General features: G+C 41.7%; 1 protein-coding gene across 1 annotated transcript in view; it reads left to right on the forward strand.

Moving 5' to 3' along the window:
* The first annotated feature begins 1890 nt into the window (after positions 1–1890).
* The window catches only part of LOC126613691 (uncharacterized), a 78275-nt gene continuing 64638 nt past the window's right edge, over positions 1891–15527 (forward strand). The window contains exon 1 of the mRNA XM_050281271.1: positions 1891–2009. Within this exon, the coding sequence (XP_050137228.1) occupies positions 1892–2009 (118 nt within the window). The 5' untranslated portion in view covers position 1891. The remainder of the gene's footprint in view (positions 2010–15527) is intronic.

Raw genomic sequence — 15527 nt, forward strand, 5'->3', positions numbered from 1 at the left:
AGTTTGATTTCGAGTTCCGGCTGATTGTTCTTATTCTCCCTATCTTGCAGGTAGCAGGAATGATAAAGAGAAGAAAAATGAGAAGAGATGATATGAGATACTTTTGCTTTTGAAGAAGTAATTTTCCACAGGCTTATTCTTGAACTGGGCTCCATAGTATAAGGTTGACTTAAGAATTTGAGGGTCAAAACAAGTCCATCAAATCAAGAGTGCGTTCGACCTTGATGATATGTGATACTTTTGCTGTTGACAAAGTAATAGATGAATCGGCACGTGTTCTGTTGCGCTTGTCTCCACATGCTTCCTTGTATCCTTCTCACTTGCCCTATCTGTTTCTCAGGCAGATATATTATCTTTTCTGGAAGCATAAGATGTTGAAGATGAGTACTCGAGAGCAATGCTAGGTAAGTAATCAGGTAAAGAGTTCCAGGTAGTCAGTTTCTGACTAGAAGCTTGATTCCAAGTGCTGACTGATTGCTCTCTTTCTCCTTGTCTTGCAGGTAAAAGCAAGGCCAAATGAAAAGACAGGGAAAAAGCATGATATGGGATACTCTTACTTTTAGCCCTGATGATATGAGATACTCTGGCTCTGGTGTGGCTTGTTTGCAGAGGTATTATTGGGGGGAAAATAAGCTGAGTATTTCGAAAGACTCTCCTGAGAATGCCCTCTCGGATGTGAAGAAAAGTTGAGCATTTTTTTATTTGCAGGTTTGCCTAGCTGTGGAGGATGAAGGTCGACATATATAGGAATTGTCCCCACAGCGAGCAGTAACGCTATTCATTTACCCTTCTCGGTCATAGCAATGTGGGAGCTGCAAGATTCATGTGTTTTAACTTTGTCAGAGAACTTTGAAAAAGTGGTATGTGGTATCTGAAAAGCTGATGTTACGTGTGAAGATTGCAAATAAGCATTATCTAAGGAAATCTGGCTCTCGAAGTTCGGAGAGCGGTGCCTCTTCGGTTTTCGAACAAGCAATCATGTCGGGGACCTGGCTCTCGAGATTTGGAGAACGGTGCCTCTTCGATTTTTGAGAAAGTAATCCTGTTGGGAGTCTGGCTTTTGAGATTCGGAGAGCGGTGCCTCTTCAATTTTTGAGAAAGCAATCATGTTGGCTCTCGAGATTCGGAGAGCGATGCCTTTTCAATTTTTGAGAAAGCAATCCTGTTGTGAGTCTGGCTCTCGAGAGTCGGATAGCGGTGCCTCTTCGATTTTTGAGAAAGCAATCCTGATGGGAGTTTGGCTCTCAAGATTCAGGGAGCGGTGCCTCTTCGATTTTTGAGCAAGTAATCCTGTTATGAGTGTTTTCTCGATGTGAGTAAAGGTTGGGCATTTTTGCCAGTCTTCCTTGCCACGGAGCACGGAGGTTGTCACACATAGGGACTTTCCAGTTATCAAGCAGTGGTGCTGTTCCTTTACCCTTGTGGGTAATGGTAGGGTAGCTAGACCTTCAAAATTTATGTGTCTAAACTTTGTCAGAGATCTTTGGTAAAGTTATCTGTGGTACTCGAGGAGCTGATGTTGCGTGTGGGGATTGTCGACATATTTTACTTAGAAAAATCTGCTTCTCAAAATTCGGAGAGTGGTGCCTCTTCGATTTTTGAACCAACGGCCCTGTTGCCCTTTCTTTTATAGGGGCACCAATTATGTGCAAGAAGTACGTTCAGAGAGTTATTACTTGCAGGAATTTTCCCCTTATTTTTGTACTTCAGAGATTTATTGCATCTCACTTCTCCTTCATCATTTCTGAGAATGTCTGGCCTATTCGACCGTCGTTTTGACTTGAACTTTGGTGAAGAAGTAGCCATGCCTTCTCAAGACAACATATGGCGCCCATCCTTCTTATCCCTTATTGGTTCTCTTACCATTGGGGACTCTGTGATGAAGAATGATATGACCGCTGCGGTGGTGGCCAGGAACCTTCTCACTCCCAAAGATAACAGACTACTTTCCAAACGGTTTGATGAGTTGGCTGTTAAGGATTCTCTGGCTCTCAGTGTTCAGTGTGAAGGTTCTGTGTCTAATATTGCCCAACGCCTATTTGCTCGAACCCGCTAAGTTGAATCATTGGCGGCTAAAATGATAAGTCTCAAATAGGAGATAAGAGGTCTAAAGCATGAGAATAAATAGTTGCACATGCTCGCACATGACTATGCTACAAACATGAAGAGGAAGCTCAACCAGCTGCAGGAATCTGATAGTCAGATTTTACTTGATCATCAGAGGTATGTGAATTTGTTCCAAAGGCATTTGTTGCCTTCATCTTCTAGGGCTGTATCGCGTAATGAAGCTCCAAATGATCAACCTTCGGTGCCTCTTCCTTCTGGGGTTCTGCCCAATATTGAGGCTCCGAATAATCACCCTCCGATGCCTCCTTTTTCTGGGGCTCTGCCCACTGCTGAGACTTTTCTTGAGCAACCTTTGTGAAGGCTCCCTCTTGTTTGTTTATTTTGGTTCATGTATATGTACATATTTGTAACTTATCGGAGATATCAATAAACAAGCTTTACTTTATTTCAACGTATTGTGTTAAATACACCAAGGCCTTCTTAACTAAGTTCTTTGAATTTTTTCTTTTGTTGAAGCTTGTATGTTGAAGCTTTGTGAGTGAAGCATGTATGTTGAGGTAGTGCTCCCTTAATTTCCCGAGTGAGGAAAACTTCTCGGTTGGAGACTTGACAAATCCAAGTCACTGAGTGGTTATGAGACTTCCGAAGGTGCAGTAGCATATGGTAGGAGTCTTCCAAGTCTCCGGTGGAGGGAGTTGACGAATGAGGCATTTCCTTTGTAAGTGGTAGCCCAAAACTCCTCCTTCATATATATATTTGTTATGAAAGTTGTTAGGCCCAAAGAAGAGGAGGCCTAGGCAATTTTTTTTTCTTTCTATTTTTTGAATTTTTGAATTTTTGAATTTTTGAATTTTTGAATTTTTGAATTTTTGAATTTTCGAATTTAAATATATATATATATATATATATATATATATATATATATATATATATTTTAAGCTTTGGTGTTGAAGCTTTTAGGTGAAGCTTTAAGGTTGAAGCTTTGTTGGGTATCATGAATTGATTTTGCTTCACACTATCTTGATCAAGATAGTGTGAAGCTTTTGTAGGTGAAGCTTTTGTGTTGAGGCTTTTGTAGGGGAAGCTTTTGTTTTGAAGCTTTGTAGGTGAAGCATTTGTGGTGGGTGAAGCTTTTGTTAGTGAAGTTTTTATGGGTGAAGCTTTTGTTGGTGAAGCTTTTATAGGTGAAGCTTTTGTGGTGGGTGAAGCTTTTGTGGGTAAAGCTTTTGTGGTGGGTGAAGCTTTTGTGGGTAAAGCTTTTGTGGTGGGTGAAGCTTTTGTTGGTGAAGCTTTTGTGTTGGGTGAAGCTTTTGTGGGTGAAGCTTTTGTTAGTGAAGCTTTTATGGGTGAAGCTTTTATGGGTGAAGCTTTTGTTGGTGAAGCTTTTATGGGTGAAGCTTTTGTAGGTGAAGCTTTTGTGGTGGGTGAAGCTTTTGTGGGTGAAGCTTTTATGGGTGAAGCTTTTGTGTTGAAGCTTTAGAGTTGAAGCTTTGTAGGTAAAGCTTTTGTGTTGAAACTTTTATAGGTAAAGCTTTGGAGTTGAAGCTTTGTAGGTGAAGCTTTGGAGTTGAAGCTTTTGTTGGGTACCATGAATTGATTTTGCTTCACACTATCTTGATCAAGATAATGTGAAGCTTTTGAGAATATGTAGTTGTCCTCCATTGATGAAGCTTTGTTGAATTTCCCCTTTTTTTTTTTCTTTTTTTGTTTTTTTGGGAAAACTAGAAATTTGTTGAATTTCCCAATTTCCTTTTTTTTTTGGGAAATTAGAAATTTGAAAATGTGGGAGAGACAACATATACAAATTTTGCTTCCACACTGTTGAGCAAGAGATTGTGATGCAAGCCACACCTTGTAGTAGTCAAAGGTTTGGATGAACCATATAAATTGAATTTGCTTCGAACAATTTTGATCAATAGTGTGTGAAGCTTTCTATGAGTTGTAGTTGCCCTTCATTGATGAAGCTTTTGTTGGCACTATAAATTGGTTTTGCTTCACACTGTCTTGATCAAGTGTGTGTGAAGCTTTTGAGAATTGTGGTTGAACTCCTTTGATGAAGCTCTTGTTGGCACCATAAATTGGTTTTGCTTCGCACTGTCTTGATCAAGAGTGAGTGAAGCTTTTGAGAACTGTGGTTTCCCTCCATTGATGAAGCTCTTATTGGCACCAGAAATTGGTTTTGCTCCATACTGTCTTGATCAAGAGTGTGTGAAGCTTTTGAGAATTGTGGTTGAACTCCTTTGATGAAGCTCTTGTTGGCATCATAAATTGGTTTTCCTTCACACTGTCTTGATCAAGAGTGTGTGAAGCTTTTAAGAATTGTGGTTGCCCTTTATTGATGAAGTTCCTGTTGGCACCATAAATTGGTTTTCCATCACACTGTCTTGATCAAGAGTGTGTGAAGCTTTTGGGAATTGTGGTTTCCTTCCATTGATGAAGCTCTTGTTGGCACTATAAATCGGTTTTGCTTCACACTGTCTTGATCAAGAGTGTGCCAGGCTTTTGAGAATTGTGGTTGAACTCCTTTCATGAATAAGGGCATGGTGTTGAGGCACATTGTAGCAAGTGTCAAATGACACAAAGTATGTTGAACCATTTCGAAGCACAGTTGGCTTATATATGAATGTGTTGGAATGTATGATTGAACGAATATACTGTGAAGCTGTTCGTTTATTTGTATAGCCTTGTTGACATATACTTAGACTTTGTTTCATGTTGGAAACATTCATGTTGAAGCTTTGAATCCGAGTGTTTCATTGCAAAGAATGTAAGAGGATTATGACCGAGTTGTCTAAATCATCTCTTTATTGAATTCATGACAAATAGTTTTCATTACATAGGATGCCGAACAGCTGAAGCATAACACTTGTATAATGTGAGTTTACTTGTAATAGTACTTCAAGTGATCAGCGTTCCATCCAAGGGTCTTACCATCGGAGCTTCTAAGCTTGTAGGAGCCAGGGCGACTGATGCCAACAACTTCAAACGGTCCATCCTAGTTTGGACTAAGTGTTCATTCACTTGGGATTCTGTCACAGAGTAATCTTTTCTTCAATATCCAGTCCCCCACTTTGAAAGAACGAGGTTTGACCTTTGAGTCATAGTAGTTGGAGATGCGCTGCTTGTAGGCGACATTCCTGTTCTTTGACTAGATCTAAGTTGAGGGTAAGTTGTTTGTCATTTTCACTTTGCACGTAATTCTGGACTCGGAACGTTGCTTGCTCAAGTTCAACTATGATGACTGCCTCTATACCAAAGGCAACTAAGAATGGGGTTTCTCATGTTGACGTCCGATATGAAGTACGGTATGACCAAAGAACTTGGGGTACAAATTCTGGCCAACAACCTTTAGCCTTGTCCAAGCTGGTTTTCAAAGTTCGCTTGATTATTTTGTTGATGGCTTCAACTTGTCCATTAGACTGGGGATGAGCTGGGGAGGCAAAACATAAGTTGATGTTGAACTTAGAGCAGAACATCCTGAACTTATTGTTGTCGAACTGTCACCCGTTGTCAGTGACTATCGCATTGGGAATGCCGAATCTGCAAAGGATGTTCTTCCATACGAAGTCTTCTATTTTTGCCTTAGTAATGGTTACCAAGGGTTCTACTTCAGCCCACTTTGTGAAATAGTCAACTCCAACGATTGCATAGCGGACCTTGCCCTTCCCTGCAGGCATTGGGCCGATCAAATCGAGTCCCTATTCGACGAAGGGCCAAAGGCTAATCATAGGAGTGAGCGGCTCGGGAGGGGAGTAGGGAATAGTTGCGTAGCGTTGACACTTATCACATGAACGGGATATTCTGATGGCATATTGGTGGAGTGTTAGCCAGTACCATCCTTGGCGAAAGGGCTTGTGTGCTAGGGATCGTGATCCAACATGATCTCTGCAGACTTCTTTATGTATTTCCCGAAGGACAATTTCCGCCTCTACGGGTGTAAGGCATCTTAGGTATGGTAGGTTAAAACCCCGCTTGTAGAGTTGGTCATTGATGATCAAGTAACGGGTAGCCTTGTATTGAATCTGCTTAGCTTGGACTTTATCATTTGGAAGGGTGCCATGAGCAAGGAATCTATAAATCGGGGTAATCCAACTATCCCCCTGTTGTAAGTTGCACAGTTTCGTAGCCATGGTGCTTTGTGCTGCCAACAATTTGACCTGAATTTTTCTCCCAATCTTGTCTTCCACCGCTGAGGCCAGGCGAGCCAAAGCATTTACATGACTGTTTGCCGCTCGAGGAATTTGGGTGATCTGGTAGTGGAAGTGCTTGAGCAACAATTGTGTTTGTGCCAGATATACTGCCATGGAGCTATCTTTAGCGTCAAAGTTGTTGGTGACCTGGTTAACCACCAATTGAGAGTCATTGAAGATATCAATTCGTTTAACCCCAAGGTGTTTGGCCAAACGTAAACCTGCTAGGAGGGCTTCATATTGCCTCATTGTTCAACGCCTTAAATTTGAAACGAAGAGCATACTCTATCACCACTTTGTCAGGGGTTGTAACGACTAGTCCCGCTCCACAACCTTGTTGGTTGGACAAGCCATCAACATATAGACTCCATGCTGGGGTTGTTGGTTCTATTTTCTGAGCTTTCGAGGGTAATGACACCACTTCTTTAGGTGTAGAAACAATGTCAACATGATATATGAAGTCGGCGATGAAGTCTGCCACTGCTTGGCCCTTCTCAGCTGGCTTTGGTTGGTAGGAGGTGTCAAACTCACCCAATGCTATCGCCCATTTGATCATTCACCCCGAAGTGTCAGAACTTTGGAGTATCTATCGAAGAGGATGATTGGTAAGCAAGATAATGGAGTGTGCTTGGAAGTAAGGGTGAAGTTTTCGAGCAGACATAACCAATGCTAGAGCCAATTTCTCAATGTTGGAGTATCATGTCTCCGCATCTTGTAAGGCCTTGCTAGCGTAGTAGACAGGTCGTTTGACATTACCATAATTTCGAATGAGAAAGAAACTTACTGCTGAAGTCGATAACGACATATAGATAATGAGAGTGTCACCAACCTCAGGTTTGGAGAGCAGAGAGGCTTTACTCATGTAGTCTTTGAGGTTCTTGAATTCCTCGGCACATTCATCCGTCCATGTAATGTACTTTTTACTTCTCTTAAGTGTTTTGAAGAAAGGAACATATCTATTTGTGGCCTTAGAGATGAACCTAGTTAATGCTGCCACCTTGCCAGTAAGGCTCTAGATGTCTTTTGAAGTTACCGGTTCTTTCATGTTGATGATTGCTTTGATCTTCTCGGGATTAGCTTCAATGCCTCGTTGGCTTATCATGAAGCCTAAGCATTTTCTAGAGCCTACGTCGAAGGCACATTTGTTGGGGTTCAACCTCATTCGATACCTCTTCAGAATGGTGAAAGTTTCAGATAGGTTGGTGATGTGTTGGTCAGCATGTTTGCTCTTGATTAGCATATCATCAACGTAAACTTCCATGCTCTCTAATCTGTTCAGCGAACATTGAATTGACCAGTCTCTGATAAGTCGCTCCTGCATTCTTTAGGTCGAAGGGCATGACTTTATAGCAATATAGTCCCATATCAGTTATGAATGATGTGTGTTCTTGGTCCGGAGGGTTCATGAGGATTTGGTTGTATCCTGAGTAAGCATCCATGAAGCTCAGGAGTTCACACCCTACCGTAAAGTCTATAAGTCTGTCTATGAGAGGAAGAGGAAAGCTATCATTCGGGCATCCTTTATTTAGGTCGATGTAGTCGACACATATTCTCCACAAGACCTTTTGGAGCAAGAGACTTTCTTTGGTCATATTTTTCTTAACAAGGACCACATTTACTACCCATGTTGGGTAATTGACTTCGCGAATGAAGCCTATGCCTTTGAGTTTTTCAACTTCTGCCTTCATTGCTTCGTATCGTTCAGCGTCATAAGATCTTTGCTTCTGTCTCACCGGCTTGGTCTTGGGATCAATTCAAGCGATGACATATGATATCGGGAGAGACGCCTGTCATGTCCTTGTATGACCAGGCGAAGACCTTAGTGTTCTCTTGCAAAAAAGAGATCAATGCCAACTGAATAGGTGGTGGCAAGGTGGTGCCAATCTTCACCATGCGATCTGGATAATCTTTTGATATAGAAACCTTCTCCATCTTTTCAGCGGGTTGTGCTTGCTGGGTGAATGAGTAATCTCGAGGATCGTAGGGTTGACTGTTACCACCATGAAGATCCAAGTTGGCTTCGTTCGAGCTGGTCTTTATGACTTGGTCATGTATAGAAAAGGTTTCCTTGGGCACAGGCAGGTGTTGTTGCTTGATCGAAGTGTTGTAACATGACCGTGCACTAAGTTGATCTCCTCTGATGTAACCATTGCCATAAGGGGTTGGAAATTTCATCAATAACATATGTGTGGATACCATGGCCTTGAGATCATTGATGCCTGTGCGTCCAAAGATGACATTGTATGCCGTTGGGCAATCAATTACCAGGAAGTTAGTGGTAATGGTAGCTGTGTAAGGGCCTGTACCAATGGTGAAAGGTAAGTGTATGCTCCCTATAGGTTGCACAATATCACCGGAGAAGCTTATCAGAGGAGAAATCGAGTGATCGAGCAACTTTTCAACTACATTAAGTGCCCTGAAAGCTTCAGCAAACATGATATTGACCGAAGCCCCCGTGTCTACCAGGATTTGTCTTACTTCAAAGTTGGCTATGTGAGCCTCCACGATTAGTGGGTTGTTGTGAGGGTAGATGATACATCTTTCTATCTCAGGGTAGAAACATATTGGATCCCAGTTAGGCTTTTGATACTTGCCTCCCCTGATATCTTCCACGTGAAACACTTGGTGGCTAGGCCGTAAAGCTCGTTCGCTGTTTTTCATGGCCCTATTGGAAGATTCAGATATGGGTGTGTCGCTGCTTATAGAATATATCACATTCATTTGGAGTTGGTTATGGTTATCCCTTGAAGAGTGAAGGAGGAATCGATCAATTTTTCCTTCACGCGCCAAAGCTTCAATATGATCACGAAGGGTGATACACTTCTCGCCGTCATGGCCGTTATGTTCGTGGTAGCAGCAAAACGTGCCTGTGTTCTTCATGGGCTTGTAACCCGACTGCCTCGACATTGGCTTTGGTATCAGGTGTGCTATGCTGGGGTAAATGGCCACGCATGTGGCGTTCAAAGGCGTGTATGTCTCATACCTCGGGGTAAGGCCTGTCTTGACACGTGCTTGGCCCATTATTTTGACTGCCTGGGGAAGGGCATTATCGTGGCGATACCCTTGGTTATCGCGATAGTGTCCCTTACTCCTTTTACTAAAATGAGACTGGTGAGGATGGAAATCTTTCCTTTTACATTGAGATTGATATGTCTGTTGACTTGGCGAAGTATTAAGTAAGGCAGGAGGAGGCACCGCTGCTGTTTGGAAGGTTGAGGTCTTCTCATTTGGTTGGATTTGGCTTCCACTTCTTACTTGCTGATAAGGGGTGGCTGTGGGGGGTTTCCCTTGATATGTCCTTGCCTCAGCGGAGGCATGGTTGTAAGCATGTGCCATCACCTCAAAGTAAGTCTTCCAAGTGTTGGCATTGATCATGTACTTGAAGAAACAATCACGTAGGCCTGCCATGAAAGCTTTGAGGGCAGCCTTGTCGTCTACCTTGGCACAACGGGAATACTCATGATTGAAGCGACCAGTATACATACGTAATGACTCATCTGGCTTCTGGTGAATAGTGTATAAGTCATCCGCAGAGTGCAAGCGATCGGTCTGGAAAATGTGTTGAGAAACAAACAGTTTCCTCAATTCCTCAAATGAGTCTACCGTCGCAGGTGGAAGACGAAAATACCAGTTTAGAGCTCTGCCAGAGAGGGTGGAGGGGAAGAGAAGACATTGCTCTTTGTCGGTGTGCATCCGGTATGCCATAGTGGACTCAAAGAGGTTAAGGTGTTCAATCGGGTCCTCCTTTCCAGTATAGGGTTACAAGCCAAACTTCTGCTTTGTCTTTGCTTGAAGGGGGTGTCGAGGATCCTCCTTGTAAGAGGGCCAGGCTTAGGTTGGTTCCAATAAGGTATCTCAACTTATCGTTCGACCTTCAACTTGTTTACTTCCTTAAGAAGCTGTAGGACAAGAAGGTCCTGAGTGGAGTCTTGTACCACTGGAGTTTTTTTCGTAAATCTCCATTTCCTTTTGGAAGTATGAAGGTTTGATCAAGAGCATGTGATTTTTCCCTGGACTCGCCGTAGTGACTTCCAAGGTATGTCTATCAGAACATCTTTGAGTCCCCTATACCTTCGTGTTTTTCTAGGACTTGTTGCCCCTTCCCCAAATTGGTAGCCAACCTGGGACATGGGAGGGGACCGAGTCTTTCAGAGACCATTGGGTCATTGATCTTCGAGCTTACATGGATGGGATTATCTCGACGTTGCTTTAGGAAATCTCAACAGTCATGAAAGACGGCTTTCGATCCTTCCACTCATTTTGTAAGGAGGTGTCTTCCTCCACTTCTCCTGCTTCGGGTCGAAGCAGCTGGGTTGAGAGAAGTTTCATGTTGATCAATGTTTTGATGATTAGCTCGCTCCTCATCAAGGATACCCATGTCGAAGGAAGGTGACCCTCCGTGTTGGGGGGCACTTAGATGATGGTTGATGTCCACAGGGGTAACGAGCTCGCGTGTTTGAGTACGGCTAGTTTCGTGGAGCGTCTCAAATAGCTTCTAATACTGCTCCTGGAGGACCTCATTATTCATTGCTATCTTGTTGTTCTGAGTTTCTAGCTTGTCGACTTTAGCTTGAAGAGCAACCCTCTTTTCTTCATTCTTTCATTACCTCGCACCAAGTGCAAGAAGGGTGTCATTCTGCGTGCTGTGGCTTCCTTCGCTCCCCATGTTGGAAAGGGATGCCTGGTCAAAAGATAGTGTACAAATGGTGGAAACCAGCTTAACAAAGCTGAAGAAAATGGGAATAAGTGTCGTTCCCACAGACGGCGCCAAATGTTGATGCACAAAATCAGTGGGGACTTTGGTACAACAAAAAATGTTAATTTTGTGACCTTCGCTAGATTGCTCCGGTCACTAGTGTAGATAAGTATGTAAATGGATAAAGACAGGGAACCAAACACAAGATGTACGTAGTTCACCCAGATTGGCTACGTCCATGGAGTAAAGGAGTTCTCATTAATTGTGAAGGGTTTACACAAGTACATAGGCTCAAACTCTCCTTTAGTGAGTACTAGTGAATGATTTAGTACAAATGACATTAGGAAATATTATGGGAGAATGATCTCCTTTTATAGAAGAGAGTTTCTAGCTTTGTTCTGACATTGACACGTGTGGTGTTGTGATTCGCTTTGGATGTTGACACGTGTCGTGTTATGATTGGCTTCTAATGTCTACCCGTGTCGCTTTGTGATTGGCCTCCTGGTTAAAGGGAAACTCTTCTGGGTCCTTGACGGTATAACGTTGACTGGTGCTCAGTAGTTTCAGGATTGGTCAAGTATGGTACAAACAACGCCGATTGTTCTTGATGCCTTGATGTGTGTGCTAATAAGTTGTCGCGTGGAATCCAGGTGAGTGGGATTTTGGTTTTCAATATATGTATATATGCTTTACGTTTTTCCCAGAAAATTGATTTAAATGATTTTGCATTTAAATGCCATGTCAATTGTTTTATATTTTAGAATATGCATTAGTATTTATGCTTGTTAGTATTTGATGCTGTGGACGTTCATGTAAGTTCTTGGTGAGTAAATGTTGATGATAGAGATTAAAATGTATATGATTGTGATGTGATGCATTTAAAGCTCATTATCCTGCACCCCGATGCTAATGCTCATGCCCGTGGTCAAGCATAGTCTTTCATGTGATGTTCACCTCCCGCACCGCACGCTCACCTTGGATCCAAGTTTGGTGCATAGCCCTGTCATACAGACCATAATAGGTGGCTCCGACTCGTAGGTGACCTGCGATTTATCGCACAACTTTCATGTGATCGTAGCACTTGAGCGTACGTATTTGCACCCAACCCTATAGTACAGGCTACCTTAGGTGGTTCCGACTCGTGTTCAGGATTAGAGTGCTGAGCTATAGGTTTAGCCGTACAATTCACATTAGGTGACTCCGGTTGACATATCATTTTGCATTGAATTGTTTCACCTGGCTTACATATTTATTACTGAGATACTCGACATGGCATATACTTGGTTTTCACTGCTCTCGAGCATGATTTCTATATGCGTACGTATTGCTATTTTCTGGGAAAATTATGCTGGTTTTACGGTGAGGGGTTATTATGTTTAGAAAGAGAAATGTGTTTTCAAAAGCTTTGTTTTTGCCCACTCACGTTTTTTGTTTTTCGCCCCTCCAAGCTTTAACTGCTGAATGATCGTATTGACAAGGATTCTTGGCAAGTCTCAGTATATGTGGCTACATCTGAGGGTATGATCTTTACCACTCTACTGTACTTTACTTATGCTCTGACGTCACGTGTGAGATGGGTTCATTTCCGCTCACTGGCGCACTTTCTATTTAGGCATATTTAGGTGTTAAATTTATTCACATTTTCCACATCATTACACTTTATGGCTTCATCACCTTCCAAGTTTCGGCCAGCACAGCCTGATTTAGAGTCCTAGTGGACAATCTGGGTCAGGGTGTGTTAGACTCCGGCTAACATATCATTTTGCATTGACTTGTTTCACCTGGCTTACATATTTATTACTGATATACTCGACATGGCATATACTTGGTTTTCACTGCTCTCGAGCATGATTTCTATATACGTACGTATTGCTATTTTTTGGGAAACTTATACGGGTTTTACGGTGAGGGGTTATTATGTTTAGAAAGAGAAATGTGTTTTCAAAAGCTTTGTTTTTGCCCACTCACGTTTTTTGTTTTTCTCCCCTTCAGGCTTTAACTGCTGAGGGATCGTATAGACGAGGATTCTTGGCGAGTCTCAGTATATGTGGCAACTTCTGAGGGTCTCATCTTTACCCACTCTACTGTACTTTACTTATGCTCTGATATCACGTGTGAGATGGGTTCATTTCCGCTCACTAGCGCACTTTGTATTTAGGAACATTTAGGTTTTAAATTTATTCGCATTTTCCACATCACTACACTTTATGGCTTCGTCACCTTCTAGGTGTCGGCCAGCACAACCTGATTCGGAGTCTTAGTGGACATTCTAGGTCAGGGTGATTCAGTTTGGTATCACAGCATAAGTTGGGCAATATTGCATCCATCATACGCGTGATGAAAGCATTCGAGTTTCTTGAGCCTAATTTTCGAAACTTGCCACCTCGTCGACTACGAATAATGTGTTAGTTTTTCCTAAGTTATAGGCAGTTTTGCCGACTTGTCGACATTTTAGAAGATTACTTTGCTGAATGCTTTTTGACTTAAAGGGAAGAACTTTCCTGCCAAGGAAAGATGTAGATTTGAGACTAGTTGATGGCCCTAACGCAAGATTAAGGTATCAATATGGGTGTATCGTCAGGGATTTATAGATCAATCCCATCACTACTATTTAGCCATCATTATTAAACCTTTTAAGGTTGGGAAAATCAGAAATAGTTTTGGTTCCTTGGCAATGTCCGTTAGATTACCACCCATTAGAATTCTTATGAAGTCTACTCTCGTCAAGACCCCAGAAATGTCTCTAGTGACAATACGGTACTATGAAGAACATCTTGGGACAATCATTTTGGTCCCTGATAACACTAATATTTCCAAACGCACTAGTGATCATTCCGGATCTTCAGGAGGAAGGTCGACTCCCTTTTAAGTCTGTCCTAAAGTAAATTGTAAGAAAAATCTTCCTCTGGCCTTAGGACGTCCCAACCAATGCTAGTTTCTGAATTTTCTGTTAGTGTTGTACTCAGTATTTTGATGAGTATAGGCAAAGGTGTGCGAGTTGTTACACCTACGGTTAGTAGAAATTCCAAAGTAGAAAGTATTTTTCCCTAGAATTAATGAAGCACCTCACAGGACCAATTCCTTACCAATCATTCAAAACCATTCCCCCAAGCGGGCTCTAACTTGTAATCAGCCTATGGTGGGGCTATTAATTAACGATATTGTCCGATATCCAGGGGCCGTCAACCAGTATTCTGGTCGTATAACTTCTGATACTGGACACATGCTAGTATCTAGGAGTGATACCCTTATGCTAGGACACCGATTTACAGTTTCAGGGTAGCGAACAATATCAAAATGTTGTATATGTGTCAATTAGCAGCACGACTGGTGGACTGATTAACAGTGATTATTTAAGCCAAAAAAAAAAAAAAAACTCAATAGTGGGAACTTAGTAGCAAACCTTGTATTAAGACAGTAAACTCACGATTATGTTAACCATATTACCTATTTAGGTAATCAAACCTTCTTTGACTATCCACCTTTTGATCACTTTCGCAAGGGGACTGTAGAATCGAACTACGAAATGACATCTCACTACTAGAATGTTTTGAGTGTCGAGAAAACTGTGAAGAACTTTTAGTTCATGTCGTAGAGTTAGTTAGTAGATTTGCACGTTTCGAGGAGGTATGCCTTTAACATCTTTTCTTAAAATTCTACTTGGGATGCCACCGAATGCGAGAATTAGAATACACCAGTGATTCACCTTGTTAACGCCACATTTACTCTCCCTATTTCTTATCGAACAACTCCTATATCAGTTTTCCTTTTGACTTTTCGATCGAGTCCTACTTCATTCAGAGAACTTAGTCACTAAAGCTTACAATTAAGGAATTACCCAATCAAACATTTTATCTAGGGAACTTCAAACCTATTCACGAGGGCGAAAGACTAAACCCTAGGTTTGTACCTAGATTTTAGCAACTCGATCGATTTAAAACCTACTTCTAATTGATGGTTTAGCCAACCAACCTTTGTAATCCGAGTTTGCTTGCATGGTCTGACGAATTCATAGAGGTCTTATCAATGATCTTCTTATCTACCTCGACAATGAGACCAAATTCTCTAAGCTCTATTAGTCAGCTTATTACCAGATTCTTCGACTAAAAACTTTGAGTAAATTGATACTCTTCTTGGGAGACGTGATTGCAGTGGACGAAACTCTTTTATTTTTTTTCCAAATAAAAAAAAAGGTTGCAGCGGAAGAAAGTTGTTGAAATTCTCATAAAGTGTTGTGAAATTCGAGATATCCTTGGTCTTGTCGATTTTATCGACAATTGGTTAGAGATTTTTCAGTTATAGTGTTTTTCCTCAATCACAACCAAGGAAAGTTAGTTTAGTTGTAATGTTAGAAATGAATAAAGTTTCTGACAACCGAAGTGTTGCTGCACCTCATCTTTGTTCTATGTCTTTGAGCCGTTAATCATTCTAAAATCCATAATGACGTGTTCTTTGGATGTTTCAGTTATGCAGAGGCAGCATGACGGATTATCACCTATATTTCTAATGTGTAGAACTTTTTGGAATGAGCCATATTATCTATGACTTGGAGTCAACATCTACCATCTTTGCTT

This window comes from Malus sylvestris, chromosome 2 (genome assembly GCF_916048215.2).
Source record: "Malus sylvestris chromosome 2, drMalSylv7.2, whole genome shotgun sequence".
In the NCBI taxonomy this organism is placed as follows: domain Eukaryota; kingdom Viridiplantae; phylum Streptophyta; class Magnoliopsida; order Rosales; family Rosaceae; genus Malus; species Malus sylvestris.